Raw genomic sequence first — 12,563 nt, 5'->3', positions numbered from 1 at the left:
CTTTCAATCTGTATGTTTTTTTAATTGAGAAAACTTCCTTGGAAAACAGAGTCCAGTTGTTAGTTTTTTAACTTTAATTTTATGGCTCCTGATTAAACGGGTAAATTTCCCCAAACTGATTCCAGAACCAGTCAAGTCAGACTGGGTTTGGTAGAAGATTCTTCTATGTTCCACCTTAAAAACAATCAAAATGTCTATCAGACAGTCCTTCTGCCTAATACCATCAGAGAGGACAGACCTGAGCAGAACAGCCTGCTGTTCTCCTTTAAGGTTTCCATGGTAACCCATGGCATTCAACCTGATAAGACCAAGGCCGCCTGATGAAGACAAACACGCTCAGACGCACTCATGGTCACAAATCTGTAATAACAACACACAGACGTGACCTCTGACCTCTCCAAGGTTCCTCCCAGACTAAGTCTCATTAAAGTCAGGGTTCCTCCTCCTCCCCTCATTCTCCTCTGCCTCGCTGCAGCCATGTTCAGCGCTCTGCTCTCCTCCATCAGCGCCTCCTTCTCTCCACCCGTCCTCCTCTCGGTCCTAGTTCTAGTGATCGTCTTGGCTCTGGCGTCCCGTCGGTTCCATCTTAACGCCAAACCTGTGAGCGGCGGCGCGGCGGCTCGGGGCTCCATCCCCTGCCTGCCTCACCTCCTGGTCCTGGGAAGCCTCCCCTGGCTGGGGGGAGGCCTTCCTCCCCACCTCCTCTTCACCCAGCTGGCCTACAGGTGAGACCAGGGAGGCTGAGAGGGTCCAGATTCTCATTGTAGACCTTCTATAACAGAGGGTGAACTTGGTGGGACTAGTTAACATGACTAAGCTTCTGAAAGGACTAGTAGACAATAGTTATCTCTTGAAATGACTAGTAGAGAAAACTAATCATCTGCAATGACTATTTTCTGTGGGAAAGGTCCCTGATTGCTGGGAAGTTTGGGTTTGGATGAAATATTTAATCTTTCAAAGGACTAGTTGCTATGTTTGTTACATTTATTGAAAGTTAAACTAAATCATGTAGAGAGAAGTTAACTCAACACTATTTCTGACATTTTGAATTGAAAAAGCTTCCTGGATGGGAAGCCAAACGTCTTCAAACTTGGAAACAAAGTCTAGTTGATTGTTTTTAACTTTTTTGGAGCAACTATGACCTGGATGAACGAGAGGCTTCACCAGCAGACAAGTTAATCTTTATTATAACTAGTCTATGGTCGCATGCAAAAAGAACTGAAATGTGTTCAACAATCATTGGTTAGAACCCTTAAACTAGTTCTTGTTGACTCCAGTGTTATTAACCTCCTGTTTAGGTTTGCATGGGTTAGTTAATATGTAGAAGAACTGGTCAATATCAGCAGGGTATTAACACGTGAATAAATGTTTATAGAGCTGAATAATATTAATAAATCCTGTTGTGTTTTATGGGGGATTTTGTGAAAAAGTAGTTAAAAATGTTAGAGTAGTTAATTGGAAACCAGCGGATTGATATATACATTGCAAAAAATAGAAATCTAAATAAGTCATTATTTGTTAAACTAAGTACATTTGTTCTTTAATTAAGGAGGTAAGTGAGACACTTTGCCAATGGAAGAAGACAGTTAAGAGTTAAAATCAGAAAAAGCAACTGCATTATTATCTAATTATCTTATTTTAAGTGTTAAAATACTCATTACATTGGCAAATCATCCCATTTAGCTACTAAAATTAAGGGTAGATACTCTTGATTTAAGAAATTTTTACTTATTTCCAGATCATTTTTGCAGTGTACACTGGAAAAACCATATAGAAATTTATCCTTAATTTGAGTAAGTAAATTAGATTTTTTACTCTTAAAATAAGATAATTAGATAAAATGCACTTGAAATAAGACAATGCAATTGCATTTCTTATTTTAAGTGTAAATTGTCTTGTTTCATTGGCAAAATGTCTCTTATCTCCTCAAACCAAGAACAAATGAACTTATTTTAAGCAAAAAAATGTCTTGTCTAGATTTCAATTTTTTTCCAGTGTAAAAAAAAAAAGGAAATTTTTGAAGATCTAATTTACTTTTCATTAAATGTAAACACTATAACGTCATCAATAAGGTGGACTTGGAGAGACTAGTTATGTTTAGGGGGACTAGTTTAAAGCCCATTGATGCCTATTGATGCAAATATGCGACAAACTGTTTCATTGTCCCTAAAAACTGTTGTCACAGATTTGCAATATACTCACTTTTCTATTTCTTTTTTTTGTGTCAGTAGAGCAATCTCAGTTTGGCAACTACTTGAAGGCAAAAATATGTAAGAAATTCAGGTTTGAAGTGGTTAACATGGGGTTGGACATTTTTTTATATAGATTATTGCTCTTAATAAGAGAAATACACTGGAATAAATCAAAATCTAAATAAGTCATTATTTATTAAAATAAGTGCATTTGTTCTTGAATTGAGAAAAGGGACATTTTGCCAATGGAACAAGACAATTTACATTTAAAATAAGAAAACACAACTGCATTGTCTTATTTTAAGTGCATTTTATCTAAATATCTTATTTTAAGAGTAAATATACTCATTGCATTGGCAAATCATCTCATTTACCTCCTCAAATTAAGAGTAAATACCCTTTTTTAAGCCAAAGTGATGCTGGAATAACTTCTCCATGGATTGGTTTACAGATGTTTACATTTAAAACAAATATTAATGTCCTGGACAGTAAAGTGATTCCTAGAGAAGCAACCTGTTGTGACCACGGTGGATTATCCTCTGTAACCGTCTGCTTGTCTCTGAGGTATGGACCCCTGTTTGCGCTCTACCTGGGCCCTCACTACACCTTGGTGGTGAACGACCACCAACACGCCAGAGAGGTGCTGCTTCAGAGGGGCAAGGACTTCGCCGGACGTCCCAACATGGTCAGACATGCCAAAACAGAACAGCCTCAATTATGTCAGAACCTCAAAAGCTTTCCAGCAGAACATCGAACAGAAACACTGAAATCAGATCAGACCAGAATCTCATTTTCAGGCTACTTTCATATGAAATATTTTAATTAGGAAAAGGAGGTGTTTGTGTTCTGTCAAGATATAATTCCTTAGTAGAAGAATGGGTCATTGGCTGATTTAGAATACCTCAAATTACAGCTCCTAGCTCCCGTTCTTAGGTCCTACTCCAGGGTAAACCAAATAACAACTCCCAATTTAGGCAAGACAAAACTAAGACATGTCGATAAAGGTCTAAATATGGCATAACCAACTCCATATTTAAAAATCTAACACCCCTACTGCATGTTCTAGCTCCTCTTCCTTCACCTTTCTTGGGGTACAGAGTAAGATCTCTATCCAGGTTAGGAGAGGATCTCCATGATTGCTGTGCTGAATTCAGACACTCTTTAGATTTAAGGACGTCATTGAATGGCACTGATCAAATTGGGCTTATTTGGGCAATTTGGAAAGAAATCCATCAAAAAAAGTTACACACATAGGCTATAGAGAATGAAACCCATGGCTATAAAATGCAAAACATTGAGGACACTAGCATGTGTTACACGAAGTGTAAGTGAAGAAATGATTTTAGTTAAACACTGTGAGGTGGACGGTGTCTAAATGTCCTGTTCTTTAGCTCCTAGTTGCGGCTAAAGACGTCAGGGGCTCCCTATGCTAACTGAACTGGTGATAGGAAGCATCCTGCTTCCTCTCCCTAGCTTCTTCCTGACTGCCAGCACTATTCAGACAGCACTTATCATGGTGACCGCTGACGTATTTGAATTTCGGCTGGTGAAGCTGTTCACTGTTCATTCCTTCAGGTTTCTTTATTATTTTATTTACAATGACATTTGCCTGCAGTGCCTCCTTGTGGCCAAATGGGGGATTTTCACGTTTATTTACTCAATAATTGCGGTTTGTAGCAGGTGAAAGGGTAAAAATATACATGCCGTTGTTCAGTTTTGTCATTTACAGTCCTCTTTCCAACTTCTTTATTTTACCAAGTTTTACTTTTACCCAGTTACACTGCAGAGGGGGAACTGGTTATTATTAAAGATAATTTTTTTTTAAATATCTGACTGAAAAAAATAAACAGAATATGAATCTATGTAAGAAAAATATACATGATGATGATAATTTACACTTTAAATCAATAGTGTGAGGTAAAGTTTGAATAAAGGATGGACAGTTGTGTCTGTTAAGCTAAATGTGATAAATATAAACTCTTGTTACATCAACCTGGCTGCCTTTTTTTCATCCAGTCTCTGACGTTATGTTTTTTTTTGTTCAGGTCACGACCAGCCTGCTGACCCGAGGAGGTAAAGACATCGCCTTTTCAGATTACTCTCCTCTGTGGAGGCTCCACCGCCGCCTCGTCCACAACTCCTTCACTCTGTTTGGGGAGGGAACCAGCCGGCTGCAGGACATCGGTACAACAAAAAGTCCACTTTCTCCTCTTTTAAATCAAGAAGAACAAGTTTTAGTCCAAATCGCAGAAACAATTTTCATTAAGCATATTTATCAACAACAGAAGGAGGACTTAAGGCTTCCTGTTATAGTCTGTTAGAACAAACCTCTTAAATAAAATCACTTATTTTAGAATAATGAATAATAACACTTATGAATAATGAATGAATACCAGGAAAGGAAAACTGAATAAGCTAACATTAGTTAATCCGTTTACAGAGTTTTGTAAATTTGTTTTATGCTGATGTTATGAGTTTTAGGGTTAAAAGTATACAGGTGCTGGTCATAAAATTAGAATATCATGAAAAAGTAGATTGATTTCAGTAATTCCATTTAAAAAGTGAAACTTGTATATTATATTCATACATTACATACAAACTCATATATTTCAGATGTTTATTTTGTTTAATTTTGATGATTACAAATGACAACAAATGAAAATCTCAAATTCATCATATCAGAAAATTAGAATATTACTGAAGACCAATAAAAACAAAGGGTTTATAGAAATGTTGGCCAACTGAAAAGTATGAACATGAAAAGTATGAGCATGTACAGCACTCAGTATTTAGTTGGGCCTCCTTTGGCCTGTATTACTGCAGCAATGCGGCGTGGCATGGAGTCGATCAGTCTGTGGCACTGCTCAGGTGTTATGATAGCCCAGGTTGCTCTAATAGTGGCTTTTAGCTCTTCTGAATTGTTGGGTCTGGTGTATTGCATCTTCTTCTTCACAATACCCCATAGATTTTCTATGGGGTTAAGGTCAGGAGAGTTTGCTGGCCAATTAAGAACAGGGATACCATGGTCCTTCAACCAGGTACTGGTAGCTTTGGCACTGTGTGCAGGTGCCAAGTCCTGTTGGAAAATGAAATCTGCATCTCCAAAAAGTTGGTCAGCTGCAGGAAGCATGAAGTGCTCTAAAACTTCCTGGTATGTGGCTGCGTTGACCCTGGACCTCAGAAAACACAATGGACCAACACCAGCAGATGACATGGCACCCCAAACCATCACTGACTGTGGAAACTTTACACTGGACTTCAAGCAACGTGGATGAAGTGCCTCTCTTCTTTTCCTCCAGACTCTGGGACCTTGATTTCCAAAGGAAATGCAAAATTTACTTTCATCAGAGAACATGACTTTGGACCACTCACCAGCAGTCCAGTCCTGTTTCTCTTTAGCCCAGGCAAGACGCTTCTGACGCTGTCTGTGGTTCAAGAGTGGCTTGACACAAGGAATGCGACAGCAGAAACCCATGTCTTTCATACGTCTGTGTGTGGTGGTTCTTGAAGCACTCACTCCAGCTGCAGTCCACTCTTTGTGAATCTCCCCCACATTTTTGAAGGGGTTTTGTTTCACAATCCTCTCCAGGGTGCGGTTATCTCTCTTGCTTGTACACTTTTTTCGACCACATCTTTTCCTTCCCTTCGCCTCTCTATTAATGTGCTTGGACACTGAGCTCTGTGAACAGCCAGCCTCTTTAGCGATGACCTTTTGTGTCTTGCCCTCCTTGTGCAAGGTGTCGATGGTCGTCTTTTGGACAACTGTCAAGTCAGCAGTCTTCCCCATGATTGTGTAGCCTATAGAACTAGACTGAAAGACCATTTAAAGGCTTTTGCAGGTGGTTTGAGTTAATTAGCTGATTAGAGTGTGGCACCAGGGGCCATCAATTTTGAACCTTTTCACAATATTCTAATTTTCTGATATGATGAATTTGAGATTTTCATTTGTTGTCATTTGTAATCATCAAAATTAAACAAAATAAACATCTGAAATATATGAGTTTGTATGTAATGTATGAATATAATATACAAGTTTCACTTTTTAAATGGAATTACTGAAATCAATCTACTTTTTCATGATATTCTAATTTTATGACCAGCACCTGTAGTGAAGGATTTTGATGAATTTTTGAAAAGACCCGCCCTATCCACTTAAAAAAAAAAAAAAAAGCACATGCACAACCCTGTACCTGCTCCCGAGAGCGAACGCCGGTTAAACGCGTGCGAGAGCACGTTGCCTCGTGCACGCTCTGCTTGAAAGTTGCTGTTTGCCTCGCTCATACAAGCTTATTTTCCATAGTAGCATGTATGAAGGCCATCGCAAAATGATTGAGAATTACGAGAACCACTTATTTTGATGATCCACCCGGAAAAAGGACATCCTCCACTATACCTTTAATCTTATCGTCATAAACCAGCAGGTGGCAGCAGAAAACCAATTAGACTATTTAAATTTTCAGTAAAAAGATTCAGAATGAGATTAAACAAAATAATGGGATAATGGAAATGCTAAAACTAGTGTTTAACCGATACCAGTATCAGGCAGGCCCGGATCCAGCACTAAAATGGTGGTATCGGTATCGGCGAGTACCAGCAAATAGGGCACTGATACCATTTTGAGAGCCAAAAGTTTATTCAACTATTGTCACCCATTCTAGGTAGGCAATAAAAGGTTCTACTGGATTCACTTTGTATTCATCTTTTTCCTGCTTCACAAAGGTAGGCAGCAGCTTGATAAAGCCATGATGGCAATTATTTTACATCTAAGTAGTATGCAGTTCTTCATATATACAGACATCACTTTCAAACAGATGGTATTGGTATCGGCCAATACTGCACAGCCAGGTATCGGGCATCAGAGCCAAAAAATGGCATTGGCGCAACACTAGCTAAAACCTACTGATCTCCATTTATTCACTCGATTGCTGATTGCCCAAAAGAAAGTGAATCCACTGTCCGCCATGTTGATACTCCCTACTCCCACAGAGCAGTAAAAATGCCAACATGTGCAGCATTTGACTGCAAAAACAAGCAGTTTGCCTGCTGTGGGAAGACGTTCCACAGGTAATTTCACAGTCACTTGATGTGCTAACCAAGAAAAAAAAAATTCAATCTATCTATCTACCGGTATCTATCTATCTACCGGTATCTATCTATCTACCGGTATCTATCTATCTACCGGTATCTATCTATCTACCGGTATCTATCTATCTACCGGTATCTATCTATCTATCTATCTATCTATCTATCTATCTATCTATCTATCTATCTATCTATCTATCTATCTATCTATCTATCTATCTATCTATCTATCTATCTATCTATCTATCTATCTATCTATCTATCTATCTATCTATCTATCTATCTATCTATCTATCTATCTATCTATCTATCTATCTATCTATCTATCTATCTATGTGTACACCATGCATTACCACCATGTAATATGTAATTAGAGATGATGTAAGAAGTAGATGATGTAATAAATACATGTCTATGTAAATGTACATCATCAATTTAGCACTTTTGGCCCCAATGTATTATTATGCTACATTAACACATTCATTTTTTATTTTTTTATTATAAGTTAAGGTAACTTACTTATGCTATGAAACCGCCAGCTGGTGTCAAAGTGATGAACTTTATTTTAAGTCTTAAGTCCCCCTGAAAATGAGAACATCATCTTTGTTAGATGCTGTGGCGCACATATTGTCAACATTGCGACTGGTCTAACTAGGGAGTACCAATATGGCAGCCAGTGGCTTAACTTCAACCCTGTATAACTAACGGGCAATCAGCAATCCATTTAATAAATAAATATAGATCAGTGCTAAAACCTTGGACGATTTATGCTTTTAGTCCTCATCTGTTCTGATTTAATTATATTTCTGGACCAAATTGAGCTTTTATAATTTGTTTTTCTTTAAACTTTGATTCCTTTTTTACTTATTTCAGAAAAAACTAAACAATGATTTTCTGTTCTCACATATCCAAGTCCTCACAGCCTTCAGTTTTCCATACACCTTAAATCATCTCCATAAACAAACTAACCACAGTAATCTGTTTTCTCTCCAGTTTTTTCTGCAGTGGACAGTCTTTGCGTGGAGCTGCTGTCCCACGGTACCCGGGGCTTCGACCCGTCTCCCGCCATAACCAGAGCCGTCACCAACGTGGTCTGCACCCTGGTGTTCAGCAGCACCTACAGCAGCGGGGACAGCGAGCTGCAGGAGGTGATCCGCTACAACAACGGCATCGTGGAGACCATCGCCAGAGGAGGACTGGTGGACATCTACCCCTGGATGAAGGTTCGCTGAACTTTAGAGTCCATCATTGGAACCAATCTAAAAGCTTGCTGCAGCCACAGAGCTGATATCCAGGGTCCGTAGACCTTGATGCACCAGTCCTGGTTTTATTCCTAATCTTTAGATCTCTTTTATGTCTTTCCTGTCTGAGAGGAGGACCCTTACCTCTGACTCATAGAAGCCCATCAGGAATATCTTTATATGTACAAGACTAGGGGTGTGCAAAATGATCGTCATGACGATGCATCGCGATTCTAATTTTTGTGATCTGCTGCATCGATTCTTGATGCCAAGTATCGATTCTTAATGAACAAAAAGGAATAAATAAAATACATGAATGGTTGGCACACATCAGCCAAAAATTTAAGTAATACAACTATCAGTCCAGTAGATGTCGCTGCGGATACTGCGACTAGTCATTTATAAACAAAACATGGAGACTGAGAAAATTCGCCCGGCTCCATCACATTCCAAGTCAGAAGTTTGGATGCATTTTGGCTTTAAAAGCAAAGAATGTAAAAAGGAACTTGATTTGACGCAAGTAATTTGCAAAAGGGAAAATTTCATTGGTTTAAAGGACCACTGAGGCCATGTAAACAGCACTGTTATTTTAAGTTTTATAAATCCTAAGCACTTTTTTTCACTGTGTCCACGCCAGTAATAGTAATATTTGTGTCCAGTATTTGTTTTCATGGCAATCCTTCGACAGCTGTTTCAATAAATAAATAAAGCTATGTATGAATTCAGTTGCTTTCATTATGTATCAATTGAAGACACTATCCAGATCACACACAGCCAGTCAGCCACTGGAAAGGGCTGTATCTTTTTCTTACAGTGTTCAATGAAAATATCGCAATGCATCCGGATGCATCGCAATATTTCGCGTATCGTGATGCATCGTGATAAAATTGCATCGTGGCATGTGAATCGTGATTGGAATCGAATCGTGACTTCTTTGGCAATACCCATCCCTATACAAGACTCTAAAAAATCTAAAACATTGATTAATCTGACCTGATCACAATATTCCTTAAACATGATTTTCATTAGGCACACAATTGTAGGATAAGACAAAAACCCAGTAATAATTCATTGTTTTATTAAGTCAGTATAACCAAAGAGCCACTTATGTGTCTGGAAAGCTCAGGTATAGCAGATAAAATTAACAGATGTGTAGATTAATCGGCCCAGATTTCCTTAATGTGGTGAGATTTGTGATCAAACGATGCATGGATGTGAAGCCGATCTAATCCACCTCTGCAAACTTCAGGTTAGCCTTGGTCAGCGCTCTAAATGTTCTGAAAGTGTTAGCTTGTGTAGTTTAAGCACGTTTTTTTTTTATTGTTTCACAGGTATTGTTCTTTTTTCTTAAATAAAATCAGATTGAAACATTCATTTTGTATCATGAAGAACCTTTGGTCAAAATCAGGCATGTCAGGATTTTTAAAGATCAGTTATTGGCCATAAAGCTTTAATTGGGGCGCCTTTAAAAGTGTGATCCTCTCAATATCACTAAAGCTAAAAGAACAACTTTGTTATAAAGCCGTGAAGGAAAAAAGAGAGAATAATTAATGGTTTCCATGCCTGCTCATATAATCAGTATTATGTCTTCAGTAGAGGGGCCGTTACCACTAATATCTGTTACTCTGATAAAGGCCCGAAAACATTATTCCATATAATGTGTTTCACTTAATGAATTGAAATTTTAAAATGCATTTTCTATATTATTATTACACCTAAAATTTTAACTTTAATTTTTCACTATTACAAATATTCAGCCATATAAAGTGGAAGTAAAGGGTTTCATCGCTGAACTAAGAAAATATATATCCCCTTAAATCCTTTTTAACTTCCACCAGCTGAATGTTATACCACATCTGCACCCTAAATGCAGCAGGGAGCGTTATCACAGATCCTTCCTCCCAGCCGAAAGGCTCTAGAACCACCGTTCCCAATAACCTCAAAAAGTTGTTACATTCTTGCTGATTTTGCAGTTTCTTAGTCAGTTAAATAACATGCTGCTGTCATTTTGCACATCTCTTATGTTGCTATTTTCAAATATCCATTACTGCAAAAATGTCTATAGCTTCATATTGGTTAATTTATTCTCCAGGTGCATGGTATTTATATTGTTAAAACACTTTACAGTACAGTATTTTGCAATATTATGTTATTCTTATACATTATTCTAAGGTGTGACCATTTTTCTATAATATTTTTGCTGCTGGAAACACCAGAATTCCCCCACTGTGGAATGGATTTTCTATTGTATCTTAAGGACATTTTATGTGAACATTTCTTATCTGCTCATTGAAAAGCATCAATAATCTGGTGTTTCACAGCCTCTGTCTTTCATTCAGGTCTTTCCTAACAGGTCCCTCAGTAAACTGAAGGAGTGCATCGCTGTCAGAGACCGCCTGCTGAGCCGGAAACTGGAGGAGCACAAGGTAACACCCACAAACTATTCAAACAGAAGTTCAGCCATGAACAGTGAAGGAACACCAGCAGAGAGCAACAGCTCCCCCTGCAGGCTGCAGTGATCACTACAGCTCTGATAGGCCAGAGGGGCAGACTTGATCAGCCAGGCTTTGTGGAGTATGGGATTTTATTTCATCTCCATCCTCTGTCTGGTGTTTTACAGGCGGCTCTGAGCGATGGAGATCCTCGTGACCTCCTGGAGGCCCTGCTGAAGGGTCAGACAGGAAGTGGGCGGGGTCAGAAGACACAGGGGTCAAAGGAGGAGGGGATAACAGATGACCATGTCCTGATGACAGCGGCAGAGGCTTTTGGAGCAGGTGTGGAGACGACTTCCACCACTCTGCTGTGGATATTGGCCTACCTGCTGCATCATCCTGAGGTCAGAGAGTGGCGATGAAACGCCGTCTAGTTCCAGCCAGAGACGGGGGAACCAGAGTCTCTGGTACCAACATCCCTGAGTTTCTATTGCAGGTCCAGGAGCGAGTGCAGAAGGAGCTGGACGAGAACATCGGCTGTGAGAGAGCAGTAAGCGTGTCGGACCGCGGGCGGCTGCCGTATCTGGACTGCGTCATCAACGAAGGCATGAGGATCCGCCCGGTCAGCCCGGTTCTGATTCCCCACACCGCCATGACCGACAGCAGGTAGGTCTGTTAGCTCAAAGCGTTGTCAAATAAGGGTTCACGAACTTATTTTCTCCCGCAGCATTGGAGGGCACGCTGTGCGCCGTGGGACTCGTGTTCTGGTCAACATGTGGTCGATCCATCACGACCCCCGGCACTGGGACAAACCCGACCTGTTCAACCCAGGTGACTCATTGGGAAACACTCTTTACAAACAAACCCCACAGAAAACTTCTTCTAAACCTTCCTCCCCTTCAAATGCAGATCGTTTCCTCAACGACCAAGGCCGACGAGCCACGCCCTCGTGTTTCCTGCCATTCGGGGCGGGACCTCGGGTTTGTGTCGGCGAATCGTTGGCCAGGCTGGAGCTTTTCCTCTTCCTGTCGTCTCTGCTCCAGCGAATGAGCTTCAAGCTGCCAGACGGGGATTCCCCGCCAAACCTGCAGGGGCGTCTCGGTGTGGTCCTGCAGCCGCTGCCTTATAAGGCTGTAGTCATTCCACGCCCAGGATGGGAGGGCGGGGTTAAATAAAAAGGGGAGTGGCTTAAAGTCAACGGAAAAATGTTGCTAGCTCATAGCTTGACCAAATTTTAACTTCAGAATGCTAATGTAGTTGGATAACTCTTATTTTTAACTTTTAATCAGACATTTTAATAAAAATGAACATTTGTAGCTTAGTTTAATATTGTTAGCAATTCAAAACCAGTCCGCTAACTTTTAGCTAGTTTGTTTCACAACTTTCATCATGGTTCTCAGCCAATCTGAAAAACAGAAAACGCTTCTATATATGAATGTTTGAAAAATGATTATCATTTAAGATAAGCTTTATTTGTCTCAGAATGGAGACAAATTACTCATTTCACCAGCTGTTGGAAACACAAATTGGGTTTAGATAGATAAGAAATGGACAATTCAAAAGCTTAATGAGAAGAGGAAGTTATATAAATGTAAATAAATATGAATTTGAAAAGA

At 39.6% G+C, this 12,563-nt stretch overlaps 1 protein-coding gene across 1 annotated transcript; it reads left to right on the top strand.

Moving 5' to 3' along the window:
- The first annotated feature begins 441 nt into the window (after positions 1–441).
- LOC119773762 (steroid 17-alpha-hydroxylase/17,20 lyase) lies at positions 442–12,188 on the top strand. Its single transcript, XM_038270889.1, has 9 exons — positions 442–725; positions 2,757–2,877; positions 4,238–4,376; positions 8,268–8,497; positions 10,855–10,941; positions 11,136–11,351; positions 11,444–11,613; positions 11,675–11,778; positions 11,857–12,188. The coding sequence occupies exons 1-9, from the start codon at positions 478–480 to the stop codon at positions 12,120–12,122; spliced, it is 1,581 nt and encodes a 526-aa protein (XP_038126817.1). The 5' UTR covers positions 442–477; the 3' UTR covers positions 12,123–12,188.
- Positions 12,189–12,563: the final 375 nt, after the last annotated feature.

Source organism: Cyprinodon tularosa, unplaced genomic scaffold (genome assembly GCF_016077235.1).
Source record: "Cyprinodon tularosa strain WSP-4 unplaced genomic scaffold, ASM1607723v1 ctg782, whole genome shotgun sequence".
NCBI classification, from domain to species: Eukaryota; Metazoa; Chordata; class Actinopteri; order Cyprinodontiformes; family Cyprinodontidae; genus Cyprinodon; species Cyprinodon tularosa.
This window is presented reverse-complemented; position numbering and strand designations above follow the sequence as displayed.